At 34.6% G+C, this 27233-nt stretch overlaps 5 protein-coding genes across 6 annotated transcripts; 3 read left to right on the forward strand and 2 right to left on the reverse strand.

Annotated features, from left to right (window-relative positions):
• The first annotated feature begins 204 nt into the window (after positions 1-204).
• On the forward strand, positions 205-4172 carry LOC113404802 (uncharacterized). The gene is made up of 3 exons (XM_026645845.2): positions 205-309; positions 740-2985; positions 3273-4172. Exons 1-3 carry the CDS (start codon positions 222-224, stop codon positions 4083-4085), a joined length of 3147 nt encoding a protein of 1048 aa, XP_026501630.2. The 5' UTR covers positions 205-221; the 3' UTR covers positions 4086-4172.
• Positions 4173-4674: 502 nt separating this feature from the next.
• Positions 4675-9225, forward strand: LOC113404811 (uncharacterized). Its single transcript, XM_026645866.2, has 4 exons — positions 4675-4808; positions 4894-4990; positions 5071-7358; positions 8582-9225. The coding sequence occupies exons 2-4, from the start codon at positions 4906-4908 to the stop codon at positions 9137-9139; spliced, it is 2931 nt and encodes a 976-aa protein (XP_026501651.2). The 5' UTR covers positions 4675-4808; positions 4894-4905; the 3' UTR covers positions 9140-9225.
• A 4-nt stretch (positions 9226-9229) lies between these two features.
• On the reverse strand, positions 9230-13714 carry LOC113404800 (post-GPI attachment to proteins factor 3). Its single transcript, XM_026645842.2, has 7 exons — positions 13383-13714; positions 12696-12850; positions 12441-12593; positions 12045-12169; positions 11256-11389; positions 9791-9992; positions 9230-9571 (listed from the first exon to the last, which is right to left on the reverse strand). Exons 1-7 carry the CDS (start codon positions 13516-13518, stop codon positions 9511-9513), a joined length of 966 nt encoding a protein of 321 aa, XP_026501627.1. The 5' UTR covers positions 13519-13714; the 3' UTR covers positions 9230-9510.
• Positions 13715-14038: 324 nt separating this feature from the next.
• LOC113404799 (GTP-binding protein 10 homolog) lies at positions 14039-15343 on the forward strand. The gene has a single exon (XM_026645841.2). It carries the CDS (start codon positions 14133-14135, stop codon positions 15291-15293), a length of 1161 nt encoding a protein of 386 aa, XP_026501626.1. The 5' UTR covers positions 14039-14132; the 3' UTR covers positions 15294-15343.
• A 2656-nt stretch (positions 15344-17999) lies between these two features.
• On the reverse strand, positions 18000-26746 carry LOC113404797 (BTB/POZ domain-containing protein 9). Of its 2 annotated transcripts, none has more exons than XM_026645837.2 (14): positions 26467-26746; positions 25028-25129; positions 24409-24572; positions 24233-24296; positions 23034-23190; positions 22609-22708; positions 22387-22515; positions 21537-21696; positions 21013-21395; positions 20819-20946; positions 20446-20685; positions 20090-20168; positions 18749-18866; positions 18000-18541 (listed from the first exon to the last, which is right to left on the reverse strand). In XM_026645837.2, exons 2-14 carry the CDS (start codon positions 25107-25109, stop codon positions 18384-18386), a joined length of 1962 nt encoding a protein of 653 aa, XP_026501622.1. In that variant the 5' UTR covers positions 25110-25129; positions 26467-26746; the 3' UTR covers positions 18000-18383. The 2 variants fall into 2 exon arrangements, with proteins under 2 accessions (XP_026501622.1, XP_064071664.1); XM_064215594.1 differs by having other exon boundaries at positions 18001-18541; positions 26524-26745.
• Positions 26747-27233: the final 487 nt, after the last annotated feature.

Here is a 27233-nt window from a genome sequence, read left to right on the forward strand (position 1 = left end):
GAACTGAGCAAGGAAACCAGCAAGTCCCTATTGATAGTCTGCTACATATGTATCCACCATCGCGCATTGGATTAGTATTTGGAAATAAGCTTCGTCTGCTCAAAAGGAAAGAGCAGGCCTTAGCCCAGCAGTGAAACATTTACAAGCTGTTATTTTTATAAATATATTTATTGAACAACAATATATTTATTATTTTATTTTACCAGACGAGACCCTAGGTAATGATACTACGCACTCCAAGACGGCGCATATCACCTCGTACGAAGTTAAGATACCGTGCTATTAAGAATTTCCTACGAAGAGCTTTAGGTAACCAAAAAGTATTGTTATAAAGTCATCCTGACTGGACTGCGCTATACTCCTTGTATAGTGCAAAATTGTATACGCAAACACAGGCAAGGGAAGGTTATCAGACATGACCACAACAAGTGCCCCGGTGGATGCAAAGACCTGATATCGCAAAAAAATATTTTTAAAATCTCATCACCATCGGCGAGGGGCTCCCCAAGGCACAGTACAGGCGCTTCCCCTGCACCCTGCAACTTCCTAATTGTCGAACCAAAACACATTTTTGATTTGCAGCCTTATATACTAGCTACTAGGTATACCAACAGTGCACAATACTTTTGTGTAGAACCCTAACTCTGTACTTACATAAATATAGAAGTTAATTTATACTATAAACTAAATAATACTATGATTTTTAGAATAAATTACACGAAATTAAGGTTTTCTTTAGGTACCTCATCGCAAGGAGAAGTTTTAACAAGTTCAAGTATAGGAGTCAGTGTCGCAGACTTTAAAAATAAAATAGAAGAATTGGAGCAGCAATTGAATAGCATTAGCCAACACTGCCAGGATATAGAGAACCTCAAATACACTGTTAAGAAAGACTCAAAAAATTTTGCTCTTGTGGAAACCATTGAAAGCGATAGCGTACAAAAATACGAAAAACCAAAGAAAAAACATAAAAAGTTTGACACGAAATCGTTACATCATAATTTGAGTAAAGAACATCAGAAACGTGACGAAAGTCATCACATTTTCAATGTAGGAAGTCATGACGAAAAAAAAGATATGACTTCATTTGAACCAACTTTCAGTAAAAAAAATACGGATATACAATTAAATACGAAGAGTAGAAAATATTGTACAACACATGAAACAAAAGATCGTCAGAATAACGTTAAATCGAAATACAATAAAACAGCGCCCATCTATTCAACAACTAGCTTTCACTCGTTAGTACTTGGACCTAAACACAAAGATTATGTTAACTCTGGCTATCATACTCATCGACAAAAGCTCCATTCAAAGAAAGAATACATTGAGACCCTTGTCCCAACGGAACTCAAAGATAGAGAAATCATAAAAATAAATTTATCACGTAAACATGGTAACCATGAAAGGCAAAATAAATCTCGGCGACATAAACGCGAAATCGCAGACTTAGACGAAAAATTTATAGCGGATATAATTGAAAAACAATATAAACCTGTAAAATTATTTGGTAAAAGACATTCAGATTTCAGCCAGTTCTCGGCACCGGTATGTCGCGACCAAGAATTGCGGATACGAGAAGAGATTCCAGAGGGAAGTGAACTTTGCTCTTGTTGCTTTGATGAGAACAGAAGGTTCAGGTACCGCTATGTTCGAAATAATGACCTAAGTGATATGAGAAGTATTTGTGACACACGGCTGTACAGTACGAGAGGACATCGGAGTTATAAAAATTCTAGACGATATGTTGACGATTACAACAATTCGGCATTTTATGATATTGTTCCTGTTAAAGAAAAATCAAGTCCAAAATCGAGACGAAAATTTTTTGACGAAAATAAAATGATTTATCACTGTAAAGAAGTACCACCATCCCCGAGAACTCAGAGACCAAGACTTAATTTAAAAGTACATAATTATACCGAATACGAGGATAGTTCAACAAATATTCGAAATCGAAGTAAAAAAAATCCGCATCACGAAATCTGTAGAGGAAACCTCGATGTATATGAAAGTGATAATTTATCAGGCCAGCAGCCAGTACAAAAAAGAAAAAATGAAAGTTCGATACATATCAAAGCAGAAAAGTCTAAAAACATAAAAGAAGACATGGAGACTATGACCAGCTTACAAGCGCATAATATCACAAATGAGCAAGCAACCAACTCAAATAATGATACTACATTGAATACACAAGTAACAGATTCGAGTGTTGATAAAACAGATAAGACACTCGGTGAAATTAAAAATATTTTACAAAGCTTTTTACTGGAAATAAAGAAAGATTCGACACATGAAGAAAAATCTACTACAACAAACAAAATCGATATCGAGCAACAAGAAAGCAACAAAGTAAATGCAAACACGATACCAAATAGTAGACATAGTATGAACCAAAACTTTGGTCAATACGGATTACCTCCATTTCTGCCAACATTTCCAAGTCCATGTTGTTACCCAATACTTCCCTTGTGTCCTATGAACTGCCTTCAAAACGGGTACATGTTACCGAATCCAAGTTTGACATGCATGGCTTGTGCAAAACAATCAAAAGTAAATGCATGCCCTGAAAAGGAAACCTGTAATAACAGTAATAATACTTCGGAAATGAAGACGACTAATGAAACCCAAGAGCTCATTAAAGAAATTTACAAATTTGTATCACAAAATCCAAAATCATCTCGTAAAGGTGATGATTGTTTTAATAAAAACAATATGAATTTTAATGAAAGGTGTGGTTTTGATAAAAAAATGCACACTAACAGAAGTGTTGGTAGCTCTAAAGGCTACAAACATGATGCTAATGTTGGTACGCCCATGAAGTGCTATTCTAAAAGCTGTGAGGCGATTAGATCTAGAATACCTTCGGAAGATTATTATACTACGAATGCTAGTTACTCAGACACGGTACTGGAAAAATTAAGTTTAGAAGCAACAGAATCATCTTCAGAATCTGATGTCAGTACTGAAGTTCCTATAAAAAAGGTAGTTATTTTATTTATAATCTATTTATACTATTTTAATCAGTTAATATATTAAGTTTACTCATCAACTACCATCCTTAGTGTGATTTCTAATGTGCCAATAAAGGGTGAGGCAGACTTTTACGGTCGAACACCGGCAAACGCCTAGATTTGGAAATATCTTTGCTCATATTTTTCCGAAACGATTTTCTTTTTATATTATTGGAAAATGATTTTTTCCTGATTAAATATTGTTTTTAATTCAATGCAACCTTTTGTCTGACACTAACATCAAACGACTTTTTGCAGGGTAAACGAGGTGCATTTAGAAAAGTGATGAGGTCGCTGCGTCTTTTTCGAAAAAAGAAGGACGTTATCGAAGAAGAAAGCGAAACTACAGTGCATGTCAAACCTAAACAGAAACCGCCATTTAAACAAAATATCACCACCTATGCGATGCATGACCAACAATACTTTCACCCACTACCTATAACAAAACAACACTTCGGTCCGCCTCACTCACATGAGCACTGTTATAATTGTGATCACAGGAACATCAGAAATATCTCACAACATCCGATGCGCAATGAGTTCATCGATAAGCAAAGACTATATTATGACCAGATGATTCCACCACATCGGAATCCAACACATTATTCACCTGTGCCTTTGTGTCCGAACTACGATCGACATTACCACCAGCAACAAACTCCTCAAGTTCCGTTGTGTCTTAAAGAAGTTGAAGTAAAAAGCATAGGTACTCAAAGTGTAAGAAAAATGTCCATATTTAGTAAATTCACAAAGAAAATTCAGCCGCCTGCAAACCAATACCAAACAAGTCAACAATACTATACGCCGCCAACTCAAAACAAGCCTTCTTTATGGAAAACTTGGCAAGAGAAGGCTAAACAGCAAAGCACTGACCCGTTGGCTTTTTCTATTAAAACTCAGAAACAACTAGAGCAAGGAGATATGAAAATCAGAAGTGCAATGCTTAAGAAATTGTTCTATAAAAGAAATCCATTTTCTCCTCGAAATCTGATTATAAAAACAATACTTGGAAAAGATAAATCCAGTTTCGGTAACCCGCCTAAGATGTATAAACCACGAATGTTCTTGTAAATGTAAAGTGCATTTTTTAAACAGTGACGTATTGTGTATGATGTCCCGTTGCATTGCCCTAAATTAAATAGTTTTATTTGCTTGTTTTATATTAGTTTTATTTACTTGTTTTATATTAGTTTTTTTTACTTGACTGCCTATGCCACAGATCCCGAAGTCTAGGCTTAAACTTCAGGTCGGGCCGATCCGTTATCCAGCCTGGATCAACTATGACAAAGTAGTCGCTGTTTTGCCAACGCTTTTGATTGGTTATCGCAAATTTAGTCAAATTAACATCTTATAATCGAAAACATTAATTAATCTAGTGAAAACCTACCTTAGTCATTAATAATACAGTTTTATAATAGAACCACTTAAATAATTTGTGAAAATCATAGCAAATTTAACGAACACGTCTATATAACACAAATTATATAAAACATGAAGATGGTTGTTTTCTTTACAATAATATTCAATGAAAATAATGGTAAATAGCGAAAAAAATTGTATAATTATATTTTTTCCAATGTTTACCAATTTCTTCAAAAAGTGTTTACTTTAGACGAGACTATAATTTTATTTTGTTCTCTTCGGAGATGACAACTTAAGTGTCGACAACATTGTTGACAGCGTAGTATCTCATTGGACTCAGATTTTTCTTTAAAAGATAATGTAAAATTCATCAAAATTTTAATGAATATAAGTAACAAAATGAAATCATTTGTTTATAAAGAGTAACAGAAGGTATCGTACAGTATCGTATTTCTATTCGTTGTCTACTGACCCTAGATGTGCTTACCTAAAATAAAAATAGTGTGTTGTTTCTCAGTGTTTCTTCAAAATGGATTACGATGACTGCCAAAAACCATACAAACAACGTTTTAAAGGTGTTGAAAACTTTTTACGTCGAGTGGCTTTCAACTTAGGTGACATTCAAATTTTTTGTACAAAATAATTTTATTAAAAATTTAGAACAATACACTACTGATTATTTAATATTTCACAGGCAATACTGCGTCACAGACTGAGGTGAAAATTATATCATGTATTCCTATAGACGTAACCGACCTGCAACAAAAGATTATCAGTCTAGAAAAGCAATTACACGAAGCTAATGAGCATGTTTCTCCTGCGGATGTTCCTGCTCCTGCTCCTGCTCCTGCTCCTGATCCTGCTCCTGCTGCTGCTCCTGCTCCTGCTGCTCCTGACACTGCTCCTGCTCCTACTGATAAAGCGAACGAAAAATCAGAAAATATTCCCAATAATAATAAACCTCCCAATGGTGTAAATTCAGCTCAGAGAAACGGAACAGGCTTCAATAAGAGGTCTAGTACGGTATCCTATTGCACCAGTAGACAAAACGACAAAGTTAGGTCATCACAGTTTGGGTCGAACAGTGGAGATTATTCTTCCAGAATAAGGAAGTCGAATGTCTCTTTTGTTTTTCCGGCCCTAACAACACCCAACAATAAACACGAATATGAGTTTAGTATTCATGAAAATTGTAATCACGATAGTGCTGCTGCTTTTGATCGTTATAGAAATATTTTCAGAAAACGAAAAAGAAACAAAAATTGCAAGGATAGTAATAAAATGAAAACACATTTAGTATACTACGCGCATCATACGGCTCATAACCCTTTTAAAATAACCGACGATTCCTTAAAATACAACGGCGCTATGAATAACAACGACGAAATATGTATTTCTTATTTAAATAAGATTATTCGAAGACAGTATGATCCTAATGAGGTTGTAGAAGAGTTTTCTAATACGAGTAATTTTTCAAGACCTATATGTAGAGATGTTGGTAACACTCATAAAAATATGAGTAAATACAAATCAGAATCTGATACATGCTCTTGTTGTCATGACAAATTTCGGAACATCGACCATTACATGACCAAAGGTGATTATGACTCCATAATAACAAAACTACATACATCTCTAGATAACACTAGCTCTTATTACGATTCCAATCACTACGACGTAATACCTGTTAAAGAAAATAGTAATAAAACGGTAAAAAATAATAATGAACAAAAATTGGAAAATCAAATGAGTGTGGAAATGAAATGCTGGCCTGAACATTTACGAATGAAACAGAAATTTCAGCCTTATTTCTATAACTATCAGGCTGAAATACCGGTTAAACGATGTACTAACGAAATATTACAAGATATGTTGTTGAGAGGAACGAATCAATCTGTTAAGGCATGTAAAAAAAAGGAAAATACAAGAGTGCCGAATCAACAGACAGGTAGTGTCACGTCTAAAAGTTGTTGTATTGATTTTAGCGACGTATATCCAAAAAAATGTCCCCGACCCACTAAATCGAGAAAAATCGAAAATCTTACAATATCGCAAAAACATGAATCAGTTGCCACAGACGAGATAGTTAACAAATTGAATGTTAATAATCAAAGCACACAATTAGATTTAAACAAAATTGAGGATTATAGAGAGCTAACATTAAGCCAGATAAAAACTATATTGCAATCTGTTTTAGAAGAAGTAAAAATAAGTACCAAAGTTAATAATACTTCAGATGAAGTAATAAAAAAAGATGCTGTCGTTCAAAAAGGTGCGTCACAGAACAGCCTGCCGGGTGATTCCACCTTTCTTCACAGTTACACTTACAATAACTCTTACAACACAGACTCTCACCTTGTTTCTTGTTCAAAACAAACACCTCAGGGTCAATACTGTGTTACTGGCGTTCCCTACCAACCTCTTAAATGCTTACAAAACTATCCTGTGTTTATACAACCCGCGCCAGGAAGACATATGTGCGCTTGTTACTATAAGAAAAGTTCTTACAAGCCACAAACAAGACATGCTATGACTGCGGCTACTAATACTGACAGGGAACAAATATCGAGCAGCAGCGAGACTGAAAAACTTATTAAAGAAATATATAAATCAATGGCCATAAACATGGACTTTCCTAATAAAGACAGTTCTAAAAGCGAATGCAATGATCTTAAGCCATCTAATAACGTTTCTTCCAACACAATAGAAGTTAAAAATATAGGAGTTTCAAACAAGACAGATATTAAAGTTGATGCCAAGGTTTCTCCTATTCAGTCATATTTAAGCCAAACAAAGATAGGATACGAATCTAAGAAAGGAATTTATTTAAATAATAATGAGAGATACTGCGAAAGAGAAAGATTGAAATTTCACAGTGTTCACAGTTCGGATTCCATCGCAGAAGTTGAAAATGAAACTGATGACTCAAGCGATGAAACCGACAGCGAAGAGACATTGGTATTAGAAGAGGGATATAAACAGGTCATTTTTGTATAACATATTATTTAATCATTCCATCGATATTAATTATTTTTCTCCGAAAGAATTCATTCTCTGACAATACAAACCGAGAGGGCCCAGCGGTTAAAACATGTAAATCTTAACCAATACTTGCAGGTTTTAACCCAGACACGTACCGTTGATTTTCATGTAATTCATCTTGTTCGGGGCAGTGAAAGAAAACATCGTGAGGAATCCTGCACATTTGATTGAAAATCTGCCAGACATGTATCCAACGACCAGCATTAGAGTACACTAGTCTTGGCATTTCCACAAGTGCTCTACACTTCTCTGAACACTTACAAGGCAGCTACGTGTTAAAACGCTACGCACAAAAACACATGATTTAGCCTAAAAGTATGTTTTAGTAATTCAGATAATTAGGTAAAAAATTTAAAGAAAAAAGAAATGATGTTCCACTTTATGGTTTTTATAGATTACAATATATGCGTTAATTACTGTGATTGCCTAGTTCCCTCTCTCTTTATATTTCTCGGTTTAATGGCAATCTCACAAAACTTCAACGGTCGCAGTGCAACGCTCAAAGACCAATAAAATTGGGTTTTTCTGTCAAGAAATTCTGAATAGCACTTATATCTTCCGCACCTCGGAGAACGCGTAACACCTTTGGTCATGCCTGAATTCTCTAGTATCGCTGGTTGGTTGTAAGTGCCTATCCTGGGCACTTGACGTCGGTAAGTCCCGCCTACTCTCTCGCTTCACGCGGCTAAAACGCAAATGCATTTTTCCATGCCAAACTAAAAAAGAGGTACTATAATATATTATGCGCAGTTTGCTAGATACAACGATGTTAGAAGTCACAATTATTGTTAATTAGTCATGTGTGGGAACACGAGCCTAAATCCAGACATCTTTATCCAAAATTATTCTTTCAGTGAATAATAAGATTTGTTGAATCATTTTTTCTTAATATATTTTTTTAATTGATTATATTTTTCGGTATCGTATTATACATATGTACGTATACCATTGAACCGTTGTAAATAAAGATATTATGACTATATTATTATCAGCTGACGGTCGTATTATTATGTGTATGTCGTAATATTGAGTGACCATAATATAAAGTTCCGATATATATTGATTTTTTTTAAAAAAAAACAAAACGAAGGTATAATATCTTACTTAAAGTTAATTATACTTATTTTATTGATGATTTAGTACTAAATTAATTCAATTTACAGGACAGAAAAACGAAGAAAGGTTTCTTCAACAGAATGCTCAAATCAGTCAACTTATTTAAAAAGAAAAAAGAAATGCCGACAGAAAAGGAAGTAAGTGACTCCGACGATTATGAAACCGTCTATAGTGAAAAATCTGCAAATGTATCAACGAACCGTTACAAAAAAGTTAAAACATTAGCTCCATATGATCGCGCCAGGACCAAGCGATCCCCATATTTGGAACAAGAATACAGGCGGCAATGGAACGAAGGGTTAGCGTTCCGCAAACAGCGAGAAAGTATATGTTCTTCAGAGAGGCCAAATGTTCACATTCCACATTCAAACCAAATTCCTACAAGACCGTTATATTGGACGGACTTCGAAGCGAGAAATGCATCCGTTTATCACAAAACACCAACTCAATATAGAGTGAACGATGCCACCAGACAAAATGAGATTGGTATTCAACAAAATGTCGTCAAGAATGGTAAGAACAAGGAGAGACTCGGGTGGCTTAAGAAACACAAACTCGGGGTCAACTGCGGCGAACAATGGAAGAAGTTCATCCTTGAGAGTTGATAAGTGTCCTAAATTGTCGCGTCGAATGTTAACAATTGTTAAATTGCGTGTTATTACTGTTTTGTTAAATAAAAGTCTTTAATATTTTATTAGAAATTTATTGTGAGTTTGAAATAAATTACTTAAAATATGTCATAGCTAACGATATAACGATTACCTTACAAAAATTAAAACATAAATAGATATATTTATGCGTATCACTTAGACTAGAGAAATCGAAACAGACCGGTAGGGCGACCTATCTGAGCCAAGAATTGAAGAATTATCAAATTGTTCAGGCTACTATTAATAATTGTCGACAAAATGCACACAAAAAGTCCTATATCAAAAAAGCAAGGACTACTTGTTGCATTTCCCCTCTACTTTATATTTTACGTACTCTTCTTAATACTCAGCGATGGCATCGAATATTTTACGTCATCGATTACGAATCTGTAAACAAAAAAAAATTGTAACAAGAAAATTGATTAACAAAAGAATATATAAAAAACGCTTCACTTTTGTGCACTGCTAATTAAATAAAAATATTCAAAAAGTTTTCAGGTCTGCATTTATTTTATTATGTAACACAGTGGGAACGAAACCTTCGTCGAAGGCCGTTCCCGAGAGAAAATGTAGAAAAAAACCATAGACAGAACACATGCGACGCGCCTGTAAAACAGCAGCGGCAGCGGCGCCGTGCTGAAGTGCCACAGCGCGTGCGCGTCGCAGCCGCGGCGCGGCGGGAAGTCCAGCAGCTCCAGCGCCAGCGCGGCGGCCGACAGCAGCGTGCTGGCCGCCAGCCGCCACGCGTAGCGCCGCGCCCGCCGCGCGCGCCACGCCCAGCCCAGCCACAGCAGCGAGCCCGCCGCGCCTGAGGGGTGGCAGTAGGGATTGCAATCCGGCGTGATTTTCAGTCCGGCCGGATTCGACCGGATTCGACCGGATTCCCATCGATCCGATAAATACTATTTGACAAATCTGTCTAATGAGTGGCACAATTACCACAGTAATCAGTTTGTATTATAAATAAAAAAAAATAGTTTCAACAACTTACGGTAAAAAAATAATAATTAGGTTTTTAGCGGTAATCCAAAGTAAGGCGTTATTCTTTACCTGTTTCGTCTGCCACACACGTTTGCAGTCACATATCGTTTTTAGTAGACAATCTTTTGAAAAGCTTTACAACTTTTCGCACTTATTGAAGAAACTCATTGTATCTAAGAATTACTTCTGCCTTAGAAAGATAAGGATGACGAGGATCAGTTATTGTAACTGTAACTCCTTGTTCATCATCATTCGTTGTGTCTTCATCATCTGTATCTGATTCATTTGTGTTGTTGGCGTTGTTGCCAGGCGGTCATCTGCCTTCTCTTCATTAATTTTATATAAAATATCGACCATAGCTAATCATAGCTAATGTGCGAAGCGCAGCTGTTCATAACAATTCATAAACTAACCTACTTTGACCATGACTCTTGCTCATGCCAATAATATCAGTTCAGTATCACAATCGAAGTTTTTTAAGCAGTGCTGATAGTATGTTCTGCAGTACATTCAAAGTCAAAGTCAAAGTCAAAGTCAAAAATCTTTATTCAATATAGAAGTGTTTACACTTGCTTATTGATTGTCAAAAATCTACCACCGATTCGGAATTTAGCACCTCGGACCTGAGAAGAACCGGCGAAAGAAACTCAGCGGGATATATATATATATATATATATTTTAACGATGTAATTTAATCAAGCCTAGATTAAAGAGTTTTTAACAATTAAGCGCATTTAAAGTGTCTACTCATGCAACAGTTCTATCATTTTGCCAAAATTGCTAACACCGGATCCGGTATATTGGTACCGAATCCGGTAGACGTATAATGTTGACGGATCCGCCGGATTACCGGACCCGTTTTTCCGGATTGCAATCTCCGTAGCCCTTAGCTCCGGCTAAAAATGGTCGTCGTTTTTGAGTTTGCCATTAGGCCAACGTGCTGCTGATGCCAGACAAGACGATTGCACGATAGACATTTTATATCGACTCCCGTCGCTCGGATAGTCGCTCTGCAGAACTTATAAAACTACGGAATTTGAAATGTAACTTAGATTTGAACAAAACAGTATACATTGTCGGTTGTCCTCACCAAAGAATATATTAACTCGCATATTGTAGTCGTAGTCGATCCGACCCGAGTACAGGTAGCGCGCGTGCTCCACGTAGTACGCCAACGTGAGAAACAGAAGTATGGCTGCTAGCTTTTTCCTCCTGTATAATATTCTGAAAAGTTGAGTGCATATTATTAGTAGCTAGAAAACATGAATCCGAACTTATGCTTACGTGTTAGGGCCTGGGAACTTGCCATTGTATTTACAATTTATCGTGCATGCTGAAGAAGAAAGAAATATGTCGAACGAAAATCTTCCACATATTTTTTTCACTGACCGGTATTAAATCAGCGTGGTGGAACAGGGCAGCAGGAGGACACTCAAGCAGTATACTAACTACTACTTAAATTTTTCGTAAATTTGAAATAATATTTTGTCTATTTGTTGAGTCGCCAAAAATCTGGGTTATGAGCAAGAAAGATAACCAAATAACAGATGTCAAAAAATAGCAACTGGCCAATGAGATTATTTGATAGATATAAGACCCCCTCTCTTTAGCTGCAACCTCTCCTATGCAAAAATATTTGACTATATTAAACATAATGGAGTGAGTATGTGTGGTATGCCAGTGCGACCCAGTCTGTAATAATTTGTGTTCTGCATTTTCAAACAGGAAAGGATAAGATTTTTATATTTGGATTTTATTGTGGATAATTATTAATTCCGACTTTTCCAAACTTTGCTATAGACCAATACCATGACTTATAATATATATCATGTATTATAATTTCATTCAATTCATATTTGAAAGATTATGTGTGACCTACCTTACGACAGCAGCTATGAATAAACTCATAACCATTGAAAGAGCACATGCATAGTCCATGAACTCTGTGAAAGCAGTGTCCCTTGTGTGGAATATTATGGACCAGATCCATGCATTCATACAAACCTAAAATTATGTAAATAATGTAATGTTAAACTATAACAATATAACAAGAGTAATCTAAAATCATCTGTGCTGAGTTGGCACAACAAAGCCATTTAAAAAAAGAGTAATTGTTAACCAGAACACAGTAATGAAAACTGTTGCTTGAACAGCAGATTGGCAGAATAGGGGAAGACTTACTATTAAGCCAGTAATGAAATATCTATGGATTTAGCATAATTTTTCAGGACTTTCTAATTATATAAGTATATTATATAATATATTATTCAAATACCACAGCAAAGGCATGCCAGAACAAGACATGTGGTGTACTCCTCACTGATATTTCTTGTAACTTGGAGTACATGTACATGTGAGTTATCAGATTTAGCAGAGATGCAAAGGCAGATGCTGGTTCTTGAACACCCAGGATGCGTTTAAATGGCCACTGGAAAGAAATATTTTTTTTGTTTAACAAATTATCAATATACATTATTAAATATTAAGCAAAAATATCATGCTGAACAGAATTAAATACAGATATTCTTACTTTGCCATGAAACTTGGGTACTTGATAACCTCTCTCCTGGAAAGCTTGGACAGCTCGCCACATGCATTGGTAGCGACATTCATCATTACAGCTCCAGTTGAGCAAGCGATTCCATTTATCTTGCACTTTAGCTGAATCTTCTTGGAATGCTCCTTCTAATAAAAAAGATAATATTATAACACTATTTTTTCTATTGGTAGGAAGTGGATGAGAAGGGCCAAAGATCAGGCTCAATAGAGCGTCTTGGGGGAGGCCTATCTCCAGCAGTGAAGATATAAATAATATACAATATTAAACAATATAACATTAAACCAAGGAAGTCTTCCTGACCAATTCGGTCACGGTAGACATTAGACTCTACAAAGAACACCCAACTGCCCGTGAGATAAGATATGCTCTTACAATTCCTTCACTCTCCGGATTTGATGAGACAGTAATCCAAAGTGACTATAGAGTTCAGCAGCTTAAGAAAGCTTCAACTTTTTACTGAAAATACCTGAGAATTTCTTGATAGAGAAATTCAAAAACCATTTATTGGTCTCACTCTAGGTTTGAACCTAAGATCTGAGCTTTATCAACATAACTAAAATGACAATCGCGTCATTATAACCAAATCCTTATTATGATGATAAATTTGTTTTTTCTTCCAAAAATAATCGTTTTGTTTAGGTTTAAGGAAATACTTGCCTAATGTACAGTTGGCTTTACTACAACTTTTAACACAGTTTTGATAAAAAGGTGATCTGTCGCCGTCGCTACTCAAAATAAAAGGTAGGAATAGAATAAAAACAAATATAGAAATGTTATGTTCAAATTTATACATATTTCCAAGAAAGTAGGAATTAAGATATGTATATTAAAAGTCAAATGAAACGTATTTATTTATATGCTATTGTATTACGTAAAAAACATAGTTATATGTTATTATTCTTTAAATTGAACCATAAAACTCTCATGTTTTTGCTGGTTTTCATAAAACGAATTTCTTCGAGTATGATAATATATTTTTTTTATATCTATACTTGTTTACTTGAATAACTTGACAATTGACATTCACTTGCCACTTGCAAATTGAAATATTACAATCTATCGATTATGAAATAAGAATACTAAAATTTTAAATTTGGATGCTTAATATTCAAAATGATTATATTTGTAAATATTTCTTATAAATATATCCTAAACATATTTACCTATGTTTGTCAATCGATCGAAGACAATTATATATTTAGTATTTTTTCATGATTTCATTAAGATTTAATATACCCATCCATAGACAATAGAACCTAACGTACTTGATTTACATTTAATGTCTGTGTTAATGACAATTGACAATTTGACATTTAATATCATGATTGATAACATAAACTGTTAACCTAAAAATATAAACAAAGTGTAAATAATGTAAAAGAGCTTTAGTTCGTAGAAACTTCTAAAATGGTTTTTCTTAGTAGAACGTGGCTTGCAGTAAAAGAAATAAAACGTCCTCGAAAGTATCTTCGAAATAAGTTTATTGATACCGTAAGACTCCATGTAAAAGGTGGTACTGGAGGTACCGGACTACCAAAATTCGGTGGTCTCGGTGGACAAGGAGGATGTATATATTGCGTTGGGAAAGAGAAGGCCGATCTAAAGACTATCATGAATAAATATCGCGCCAAAACTATTACCGCGGGACACGGTGAAGATAGCAGAAAAACAAAAATTGTCGGCAATCCCGGTGCTGACGTTAAACTGGAAGTTCCACTCGGTGTGACTATTTTTAGAGAAGATGGAAAAGTATTGGGCTCAATTGATAAGGAAGATGAAATGCTTATAGTAGCTCGTGGTGGGCCTGGAGGGACTAAAGAGAATGATTTCCTTGGTCACTTTGGTCAAATTCATCACATCCGATTAGATTTAAAATTAATTGCTGACATTGGTCTTGTGGGATTTCCAAACGCAGGAAAGAGTTCACTTTTAAAAGCGATATCTAGAGCGAAACCTAGAATAGCTAGTTATCCTTTTACAACCATCAAACCCAACAAAGGTACTATACAATATGATGATCTGAGACAAATTACAATTGCAGATCTTCCAGGACTCATCGAAGGGGCACATATTAATATAGGATTGGGTCATAAGTTCTTAAAACATGTGGAGAGAACTAAACTGCTACTTTTTATAGCAGATATTGAAGGCTTTAGACTTAGTCCCAAATATCCAAAAAGAACTTGCTTGGAGACAATCATACTACTCAACAAAGAATTAGAATTATATGATGAAGAATTATTGAATAAACCTGCAATACTGGCTGTTAATAAATTAGATTTAGTTGATGCTGATAAAACATTCAGTGAAGTCAAGGAATCTCTGAAAAATATACATGAGGTGATTAAAACAATGCCTGAGGAAATTAGACCAGAGAGAATAATAAAATTTGAAGATATAATCGGCATTTCAGCCTTAAAGGGCAGCTGTATAGATGAATTAAAACAAATATTGAGGAAAAGACTTGATGACTTTGCTGAAGAAAACAATCCAGACATCATAGAACCAAGTACAATATTAAGAAAAAATCGAGCCATAATTAGAGAAAGAGGTCCTCAAGTAACTTAATATTTATTGGTGTTGTAGATATTGAAAGAATTAAATTTAGTTATGAAATATTTGTTATACTCTTTCATTTGTTTTATAAAAATTGTCATAAATTATGTCTGAATTTATCATGATCAAACCTAATGTAGCAGAATTAAAAATAATTTAATACTGTTTAACCATAATCTTTGCGTTTCTGATATCAGCATCCAATTATTTAACATTCCTCTCAAAATGGTGTTGTATATATTCATTAGTATATTATTTTATGTTTAATAAATAGTAGTGCTTATTTTCAAGGTTACGATTTTCTATATGTTATGGCTAAGAACTCACCTTTTGAGAACAATATATAAAGATTCAATTATCAGAATAATTTTCATCTAACATATGCAGTTATCCTCACAATGTTTCCTTATTCTCTCTTTTACTGGAAAGCAGAAAATTACTTATAAAAACTAATTTAATGTAAAAAGATTTATAATTAATATTTTTAAATCATGTTCTAACCTCGGAGTCATTTTGGTTCCAATAGTTACATTACAGTAATTCCCAAATCCAAGCATACTTTGTATGTAAGGAGTGGAAATTATAGTCATCATTTAAATTATAGTCACATCATTAAGTTATTGAGACTCAAAATGAAAACACTTCAAATAAAGAAATCTATATTTATTGAAACACAATAAAAGCTTAATGTATTACAACTTGGTGACAGCATTATTGGACATGGATGGGTCTAATTAATATATGATTAGGAAATAATTTACCCTAATGACACACAGCAATCTAGTTACATGATACATATTTAAAAACAAAATGTAAACGGGAAGCATGACTAAGAAGTCATCTTAAGTATAATTGTAGGTGCAGATTGCATTCCTATGATGTTGTTGGAGACTTAAATCAAGTCAACAATAAAGAATGCTTGATACATAAAAACCCTCACTTTATCAACTTAACAATAATCAATGAATCAATGAATGATACAATATCTTTATCACAGTACATATCCCTCTTACAATCTCACTTTTGCTTATTCTAAGTACATTATAACAAGAAGATAATCTAGTTCTACAATATAATATTCATGTAAGTGTAAAATGCCAGTGAAACTATTATAATAGTTATTTAATTCCCTACATTAGTTACCAAATATACAAGCCGTAAGTAAGGGAATGATATATTTTTTTCTATATATTTTAACTATTGCAGAAAGGTGACAAAGATTGCACTGTTTAGACTACGTTTTCCTCTTATTAAATTAAAAATAATTATTAAAATAAACAATTGTCATTCCTATAAAAAGATATCATTCCAATATTTGTTTAAAAATTAATACTTATCTATAATTCCACTATCAGATGGTCACAACCGTACAATATATTTACATAATCATTTATAAAAGGAAATCTATTTTCAAATACGATCGTTTGTATAGACAAAAACAATATCGCCTTTAAGTGCCAGAATAAATATTAATTTAATCTGATGAAAAATTTTCATAGACAACAGACTAGACAAGACTATAAGACTATAAGCTTACTGATTATACGATATTCTATCAACAAATGTCCACTATTGTTAGCTTATTGATGTGTCCATTATAGTTAGCTTATTAAGTTTATTCACTATACATATAGTTATAGCCGCAATTCGAGCGACGACAAATATTACAAAAATAAACAACATTTCTATCAAATTGCATAAAAAAAATCACATAGTCACATATTTATTAATGTTACTATTGGATCAAAGCCATGAGTAATATCTGTCATTTAAATTATACATTTTATAAATTACAACTAACTTCATAAAATAAAGCCTTTTATTATTATGATGTATATACTTTGTCAAAACACATACAGATGTAAAACAATGTATTCATTGGTTCATTTATATATAACTCACTAAATCATATAGCCTATCTTTAAATAATACTTCAACATGTAATAATAATTTACATCATTTATTAAAGGCTTGTAATATTTGACTATGTTTAATTTTGACATTGATAACAACTAATTTGAAATTTACATTACAGTCAGTATGGGACCTTTATATCCAATACTGTAATATATATACATACATATTATATATATTTATATAATATAAATGTGTTTTTGTCAAACTTACAGTCATGACAAGTTTAAAAAAATAATTTAAATTAAATTATTATTATCAGAATATATTGTGATATTATAAACCTTTTTACATTGATTTAGTTATAAAAACGATTTACATACATTTGTTGTGCACCTGTAATCGTATATAACCTGTGGTAAGCAATGTTCTACAAAGCTCATATTACAATGGATATAACAATATAGTATTTAATACTTACATGACAAAAGTGTACGTTTTGTACATAATCGCTTTAAATTCTTAATTTTTTCATGTATTTTTTTTTTGATGTGACATGATCATAGAATTATTTAATAACAACACGAATTATTATATGATTTTTTCATATGTACATATTTATTTAAGTTGTGGTTGATTATGTTTGCAACATGCATTGGTAACCATTTATAAGCTTCTCATAATAAGGTAGTGGCTAGTACATATATATTACTTCTAATATAGAATTTTGTATGATTTCATTAATGAGCTTATATGATATGTACGATCTAGGGACATACGCTAATAAATTGGACGCTAATAGGATACAAATGCTACTAATGATACTAATGCACTAGTTCTGCATGGCAATAGATTATTAAGTCTATAATTTTGATTATTATGTCGAATGGTATTTCTCGAAATTGCAAATATTATCACTACTGATCAAACCACAGATAGTATAAATGGTACATACTCTATTACTATCTAATAACATTAATATTTATAGCATCCACAGTATTGCTAAAAATACTAATCATAGCTTCTACTAGTGCTAATTGCACAAAATACGTTTTTACATCTGTATAGCATCGATAGCAACGATATTCGTATGAGTTTTAAACTCGCGATAGATTACCAATTCGTATCGTTTCCGATCGTCACCGAGGGGCACTACAGTCGAGGCTCGTCACGCTCACACGCTCACTTGAAACACGGCCAGACATGCCGGCAGCAGTACACGAGCATGCTGAGCTCCCGCTACGGTGTTCAGTCGTCGTAGCCCTCCTCGGCCTCGGTGGCGGTCTCGGCGGGGGGCAGCGCGGGCCGGGGGGTCGCGTCGCCCGCCGGGCCGTCCGCAGGGGGGCTGGGGGGGCTGGGCGCGCCCGGCGGGCTCGGCGAGCGCCGCGCGTCCGCGTTGCCGACCTCTAGTTGTCGTAACATTCATATCAATGGTCTAACTTTATTGCAATTGAAACATCGGTTAGAAAAAATAAGTTTATGATTTTTTTTTAAATAGTAATTAAGATACCTTCTCATGAAATTATTGGTTGGTTAGTAAGAAAAGTAAATATTTACTCTTTTTATTGAAATATTTAGTTAAAATGTTTCAATGTAAATTATTCGCATCTCACCGTCGGCGGGGCTGCGTCGCGAGTCCCTGTCGCGGGAGGGTCGCTGCTTCTTAGCTGCCGGATCTTCGCGCGCCTCCTCCACCTGCGCCGGGCACTCCAGGTGCACCAGGTGGAACACCTGTTAAGAATTGGCTCATCAGTTAAATAGCTCCATTACTTAGCGAATTAATGCTACTATACTCTATTCCAAAGGGAATAGGAAAGAAGGTAAATAAACAACTTTGTCCTTGAATTGACATAACATTTTAGTTACACTGGTGAGGAGAAAATTATTGAGTGAATGGGTAAAGAATACTAAGGAACGATTATTGGTTTTATGTAATTTTTGAAATAAATTTTATATAAATTGCAGGAAAGGTACATATTAAAATTTTTAGATAGCAGCATTTTTAGGCTTAAATAAAAATTAGGTCGTTAGTTTTGATTTGGATCGTGGTATTCCGCAAATAGCCTTATTAACTTATAAAGAGGTAGTTATTTTCAGTGATAAGTCATAGTAACACACTCAGAATTTCTCATTAATAAAAAGAAACATTGTATGTTTCAATAATGAAGTGGCATTTTCAAGACATATGAGGTATTGTATAATACTAAGGTTTTGAATATATACATTTTTATATATCTTTCAAAGAAACTCTTACTGTATCTTATATCTAAAACGACTTTGACCTTGAAATACATTTCTTAGAATTAAATTTTTTGAAAAAAAAAGCAAAATGTAATTAAAAATAACATCTTATTTTATATATCATAGTATCTTCAAACCGAAAAAGTAATGTTCAATCAGCGTAGTCCGTGTTGATGGCAAATCAAAAGTCAGTAGGCAAAAGCAAAAGATCGTAAATACTGAATCGGTTGCAATTACAGTTCGCTTAAACAAAGCCAGGTCGTAAGAAAAAAACTTTTGATAATTCCGAATAATATCTTACTTTTGTATTATTTTCAAAACTATAAATTAAGTGTTGCTTTGCATAAAACTGATCTATATTTTAAGATTTTTTATTTCTTTAAAATGAATTACCTTACTATATAAAATAATAACATTTTTATCGAACATTATCTATCTTTCTATATTATATATTATATTTCTATATTATAATCCATATTATAACCAAATAAATAATAATATATTTTTTATCTGTATAAATTTATTCAGGGATGTAAGGGGGCGCAAACTACACCTTAGCGCCCCAAGCCAACCTCACCTGCCCGTGGTGTTTGTAGTCAATCATAAACCGGACTTATCAACAACACAACAAAACACTTGTGATATTGAAAAGTACGGTTTGTTTTGGTTCTTTCCTATTCCCATTGGAATAGAGTATAGATGCAATCACTTACTTCGTTCACGGAGTTGTTGGTGCCCACGATGCGGATGATGGAGACGGGCCGCGGCGGGAAGTAGATCACTTGCCACGATCTAAACAAATATAATACGAGTTCATATTATTATTTTTTATTCAATATTGAGACACTAAACTTACTTCTGACATACATATGAAATAACATTAAAAATAATATTTCACAAATTTCTTTACATGTTTCTAAATTGGTCCGATTAGCGAAGTTCAATCAGCTATTTATATTTACAGTCAATATATAATGTTTTTTATTATATATAGATATGTGGTACTCTTAGGGCCCTTCTGGATAGTATATGTTTTTAAAACAAATAATATTCAGAAATGTCACGTCACCGGCAGGCATCTCGCGTGCGGTCAGCCACCATGTCCCAGTTCCAGTAGTTGAGCGAGACCTCGACGTAGTAGGAGTAGTGGCGGTAGTCGCAGTCCCACAGCAGCATGCGCAGCGACGACAGCATGTAGGGCTGCGCGAGCTGCACCACGATGGCGCCCGAGCCCAGCTGGTGGCACGTGTAGCCCTGCTCCCAGTCGTAGTGCTCCGTGTCGCCGTTCAGCAGGGCGTTGCGCGAACGACTGGGGGAGCAGATCAAAGCCAACAGCGTCAGAGCAGATACGGAGAGTTGCGTAGAAAAGAAATCGATTCAAATCTGTCTCGGTTTCCAAGTGAGCGGCCGGGCGCGGCGACGCGAGGCCCGGGCCGGCGTACCTGATGCCCTCGATGACGACGGCGGACAGGTCGAGCGTGGCCACGTTGTGCGCGGGCCGCACCAGCCCGTCGCACAGCGGCGGCACGCGCGCGCTGTGCAGCGCCTCCAGCGACACCGCGTGGAACACCTGCCGAGCGACCGCACCCGTGAGCCGTGGCACTCCACACTGTCGGCGGAGCGGCGCGAGCGGTACCTTGTTGACGGTGTTGCTGGTGCCGACGATCTTGATGTACTGCACGACGCGCGGCTCGAAGTAGAGGTTCTGCCAGGAGCGGCAGAAGTAGTCGCTGTGGTCGATCACGCGCACCCAGTCCTTCTGGTCGACGGACACCTCGACGTAGTAGGCGTAGGAGCGGTTGTCGCGGTCCCACAGCAGCAGGCGCAGGTGGTTGACGATGGTGGTGGTGGCGAGGCGCACGACGATGCCCGGGTTGTCGGGCGCGTCGGAGATGGTGTGGCGCGTGTAGCCGCGCTCCATGTCGTAGTTGTCCGTGTCGCCGTCCAGCAGCGCCGAGCGCATGTCGCCCGCGATCACGCGCGCGCCGCGCTTGGCCGTCGCCACGTTCTCCTCGGGCACTGCGGACACGCCTCACCATACAGACCCACGAAGGTATGAGGTCCTTCTCACTAAAGTTGAATTTGACAAGCAGCCTGGTCGAACGAGCGCTATTGTAGCTTATTTTTCCTACGTCAGGAATATACAAAAACTTGACTCACATAGAAGCCCCCTGTGTCTGAGCTCCGTGCTCTTGGTCTGCGTTTTCTCCTGTATGGCGTCCAGCAACATGTCGGGCGTCACGAGCGAGAAGGGCCGGACGACCGTCAACAGCTCCTCCAAGCTCATCAGGGTTAGACGGACACATTTGAGGATCTTCTCCTGGAAATAAAAATCTAAAATTATAAAGAGATCAAGTGGTTGACCGAGCGAAATAAATAATACTAATATTATAAATATAGGCATAGTCCGCGCTCCTCCTATGACCTGGGTTCCTTCAAACGAGGCGCGAAGAGACATCTCGCGGACCGGCACAGCGACTACTGCAATTCATTCTCCTCGTACTGTACTGGCCGTTCACGTTTGGACTCCACTACCACTTACGATCAGGTGGAGTGGAACCATATCACCATCCGGTTAGGCAACCTTATAATATAAAAAAATAGATCCAATCCGTTCTCGTGGTACAGAGACTCGCGTGGTGGCGTCGCCGACCCACGCCACGTCGTTACTTACTCGTCAGTGTGGATTTATGCTCGCGATTTGCAGCAGAGATTTATGGTTTGACAAATATTTTATTAAAGTGAAAGATAATTATATGGCACTTTCCACGGTATAATAGTTTCATGCATTGACTGAACTCAACCAAACTAAAATTCCTTTGTTCAAATTGTGTAAATGTTTGTGCTTTTGTCTACAAATATGTGGAAGGTAATACATTAAAAAGTACTGTATTATCAAAGTTTAATTCATACCAATGCAGGTTGAAGCAAAGATTTATTTTTATTTAAAATTATTTGGTAAATTTTGTTGGTGGGAGCTGTCACACTGAAATATTAAAATAATAAATACCACTTGAGCCATTCCACTTTCAGATTTGACCCACTGCTGGTTGGCATTGAACCAATTACAAACGGCCTTGAAGATGTCCACTTCCGGTGCGAAGAATGAATCTCGCTCTAGCAGACCTTGCAGTGCTTCCTAAACAAATAAATGAAAAAAAATCATATCATTTTCTAAGTATAAAATTAATATAGTGAAATTTAAAAAGTTAAATATATGTTGTATACTTACAACGGACAGCTGTAGAAAGGTGTCATGTTGAAGTATCTCAGTGGCATTTCTGTCCAAGAAATTGTAGCAGTAGTCCATCAAGGCGTCCAGCCCATACAACCTGGGATAAGAAAATATAATATCAAATTTAATACACTCATTATAATTAACTGTCGAAAGAAATCATAGAGAAATAAGATAATACAAAAATGTACTTTAAAAATATGCATTTAATCAGTTAAATAATCTTACAAGTTAACGAATAAGATTTTCAGTGGATGACTTAATATTCTAGAATAGCTACAATGGCTGAGACAGATCATCCACACATATCCAGCAAAGCATTGGAAGGAGCTAATGGACTGGGTCTCAGCCTCGTGAGTGGTGAAGGCCGAAAGGATCAGGTGGCAAGCTGAATTTGATAAAACCGAATTATATTGTTTTACCGAGCGGCGTCGAGGAGGGCGCACACATTCTTCAGCGCCAGAATCTGCCTCAAGTAATCTGATATCGCTGCCTCCAACTCCTGGAAGTTGAACTGGTGAGCGAGTCCCAGCATGTCCAGCACCGTGTCCTCTCTCAGCAGCGACAAGCCCATATGACCTGTATGACGATTACCGTTATAAATCTAATCACTCACAAAGACGCGCCCCTCCACGTTACATAATTAACTTTGAATAAAATAAACTTAAAAATATCATAAATTTTTTGTTTTATCTTTAGTAATCTTTTACGCACACTAAGACATATTTTAAGTACGAGCGTCATTCACTCGTACACATACCAATAATACTTTAACATTAAGTGGCGAGTCCTCTTGAGCGAATAGATCTGAAATAATTACTCGTTTGTTTTCATACATTTTATCGTGTTTACTAAACTCAGAAATAAAATACTGTACGAAAACTTTCATGTATGCAAATATAGCCGATTGTAACACCAGAAGGAATAAAGATAAATAAACTTTGACCTAACATATTAATATAATAGGCTATTTGACTAATTTTTAAAATCTATTTTATATTATTTAGTAGAGGTTGTAACCCAGTAAACGTTGTTTTTTTATTGTAATTCTAGTACATATTCGCTGAAAAATATAAAATTAAAAATTCCATATTTAAATAGCGCGCGAAAACGCTACTTTGACAATATGGCGCTGCAATGGGGTCGGTGACGTCATTTGCCTGAATTGTAATCTGGGGCACATATAATCCACATACAGTAGGCAAACGAGGTTAACAAGCAAATGACGTCATCATAAACCCGACCAATCAGGAGCGTTTTGTGCCACGTGACGAACGCTTAAAAAAATCAATTTGTATTTATGGATTTTTGAATAAATTCATTATTATTTTCAACTTTCGTTGATAAATAACTATTTTTAAACTCATAATATATACTGATTACAATAATTGACACTTTATTTTTCGCATTGTCAAATAGCCTATTCCTGAATGTCGGTTTTACTAGTCCTGTCATTGGAATATACATACACTAAAAGAGCTTGAGCGAGGTGGAGTTAATTCAAATTTCTCAATAGTAGTAGTTCGTGGTCTGTTATTGTTTACTTTAAATAATAACGACAAAATGTCATTTTTAGACCAAAAAAAAAATATCGAAATTTTAATCAAACAGGAAATCTTACCAGAATAAACATAGCGCAGTAAAGCTTTGAAAGCCAGCAAAGGTGCCTGTAACTCAACTTCTGCCTGTAATTAGGAAACACCCACTATTTAAGATTTGACTATTGCGGCATTTACAAAATATTCCTCAGAAATTATATTTCTGAAAATGCAAAAATTATAATTTTAATAATAATACCTGATTAGCTTCTCGCATGCCTCCATACAAAAGAGCTCGGAAGTAATCACTGCTGGCAGCGAGGATGACTTTGTGGGCAGGTATACGTTGCCCTTCCACGATGAGTGTCACGTCTGAGTACTCTGACGAGAGGCACAATGAACCTATATGCTCAGACAAGTGACCTGATGACAAATGAGCAAATATTTAAGAATATTAACAATTATATTTCCTGCCATTTCAAACATATATCATTTATTATTGTGAAAATACACATAGAACAAAAAAACCCTTTCTTTCGCCCGTTCTTCTCAAAATTTTTCTTTTCGAACTAGTGGTAGGACTTTGACAATAAAAAGATATTGCTTTCTATGTTAAATAATTATTTGAATTTGATTTTGCTTTATTTTTATTTATATTTATTTGACCTTTAATATATTTTATAACATTAATGTCTTAGTCACTGGGCCAATTTGAAATCAAATAATGTAATGCAATAATAGTAATAATTTTATTTATTTTCCATTCAATCAAAACAGTACTTTGATATATATTTTCTTAATTCAATTGCATATGAAGTCTTATCTAATCTGAACATGCTATGTGAATCCAATAGTTTATTATGAAAGAAATAACATACTTATGTGTTCTATGTCTCCAACCCTTGAGCTGGAGGAGCTGTTCACCGACATGTACTGGTGCTGGCTACTCATGTTGCTCATCTACATCAGCACTCTTATTGCTAAAGCACAACAAACAACATCAATAATATTAAACAACTTTACTCAGGTAGTAACTAAGTTAATAAATTGTTAATTTTTATATACTACAAGAAATTTTCAATAATGGTTTGTAACTACTGTTTAAAATTAATAAATATGCAATATCTCATATGCATAATTCATTAAATTATAACAAAATTAATTAAAAGTCTATATAAGAAAAAAAAAAGTATGACGGATATTTTCCATCGATAAACATGAGATGAAACACAAATAAACCCTTTATAAACATAAAACAACAGCAATACTTATTAAAATAATACAAGTTGAGCCAAGTCCATTGGATGAACAGTGAATCTTAAACAAAGAATGCAAGTTCAAACCCATAAAAAATGCTACGAAGTGCTTAATTTGTATTTATAATTCATCTTGTATTTAAAGTGGAACATATACAGGCTACTTCTTTACTTATTTTATATAAAAGTACATTTAATCAAGAAGAACAATAAATAATAATTTTCATCACATAAATTTGATGTAAGTTTTTCATTAACTTGTTTAAAATCTAAACATATTGAATCTATGTAGTATAAATGTAGTGAATTTTACACTACACATATTTATTTAAGCTCTGATACAATATTATGAAAAGAATGTATAGCAAAACTATTGTGTCAATCAGGGGAGGATATGTGGATATCTAAGCTAAAATTAAGCAATTTAAGTTCCATCTGCATTATAAGTAATATAAAATTAAAATAATAAAAACTGACTACTAATATTACTCTGAGAATAAAGATTATAAATGATATATAAAATTATTAGAAAAAAGCAGTGGTATTACTCCTTCAAATTTCAATTGCACCAAATGGGAAGTGCACACTTTAAAATGAAAAAAAAAAATCCAAATTTGTTGATATATGATTCACTTTTGAGTTAGAAAGACAAGTTCCATTGGATACATGGTATGTTACAAGATGGTATTATCATTATTACAGGTATTTATAATGTTAATAGATAGTAGAATTAAACATCAAGTCTCTAATGTGATTAGTGATTATGGTTGTATACCCATTAAACTTTTAAAAATAATATATCCTTAGGGATGACAGCATGCGTATTTCCTGTGTAATAACAAAAAGTATAGTTATATTTTATGAAATTAATATTTAAATTTACACAAATAGAACTTTGTAAAATATTATTTAATCAACTAAACATTCGACATGTTGTGACGGTGGAATGTTCTAGATAAACGATACAAGATTCACATTTAAAACATAAATAAATATTAATTTTTCTTCACAAGCGTCAATACATTGCAAAATTATAAGTCGTACTTGAAGCAATTACTTACCATGCAAAGTAAGCCACTGCAGCAATTATATTGATAAATAAATACATAAAAACTCACCTTAAAACTAATACCAAATTACTTTTTCTTGTTACTTATACCCTCATATATATAGAAAACATAACTTGAAAATAAATAACAATAAGTCAGTAAATTATTATGAACTTATTAGTCGGAAAATCATGCGAAATTATCATTTGACATTTGTTTTGTTATTGAAAATTGAAATTCCATGAATATAGATTAAATATAATGTTTTAATCGCCCAATATCACTGTCATATTTTTTTAGTTTTTAAAGCTTTTATATAAATCGCTACGCATGTTCTATCTGCTTCCCTTTATTTTAAAAGTCAATAGTTTTAAGAATTAAATTCATCTAAAAATAATCTTTATTATTATTTTAAAGTAGCTTTTATTTAGTTCAATCAAACTAGTTTGTAAAAATAAGATACTTTTAAATTTTTCTCAAATATTAATTGGATTTTTATAGAATTCGATTTAAGTATATATACAAAACACCACTTGCTTATCACTAAATAGTTACGTTTATTATAATGAAAAACTTTTGTAACTTTTTATTTTGGTAAATGTATCCAGTAACTTTCGTAACGGAAACTCGTCGCGGGAAGATAATATTGTAAACTTGTTTATGATCTACTTCCGCTATTTCCGACCATTTTACACAGCTATAACTATAATATGCGCATACATGAGTTAATCTTGGTAATAGTTTATTTTACAAAAATATAATAAAGACTCACACAGTTA

This window comes from Vanessa tameamea, chromosome 8 (genome assembly GCF_037043105.1).
Source record: "Vanessa tameamea isolate UH-Manoa-2023 chromosome 8, ilVanTame1 primary haplotype, whole genome shotgun sequence".
In the NCBI taxonomy this organism is placed as follows: domain Eukaryota; kingdom Metazoa; phylum Arthropoda; class Insecta; order Lepidoptera; family Nymphalidae; genus Vanessa; species Vanessa tameamea.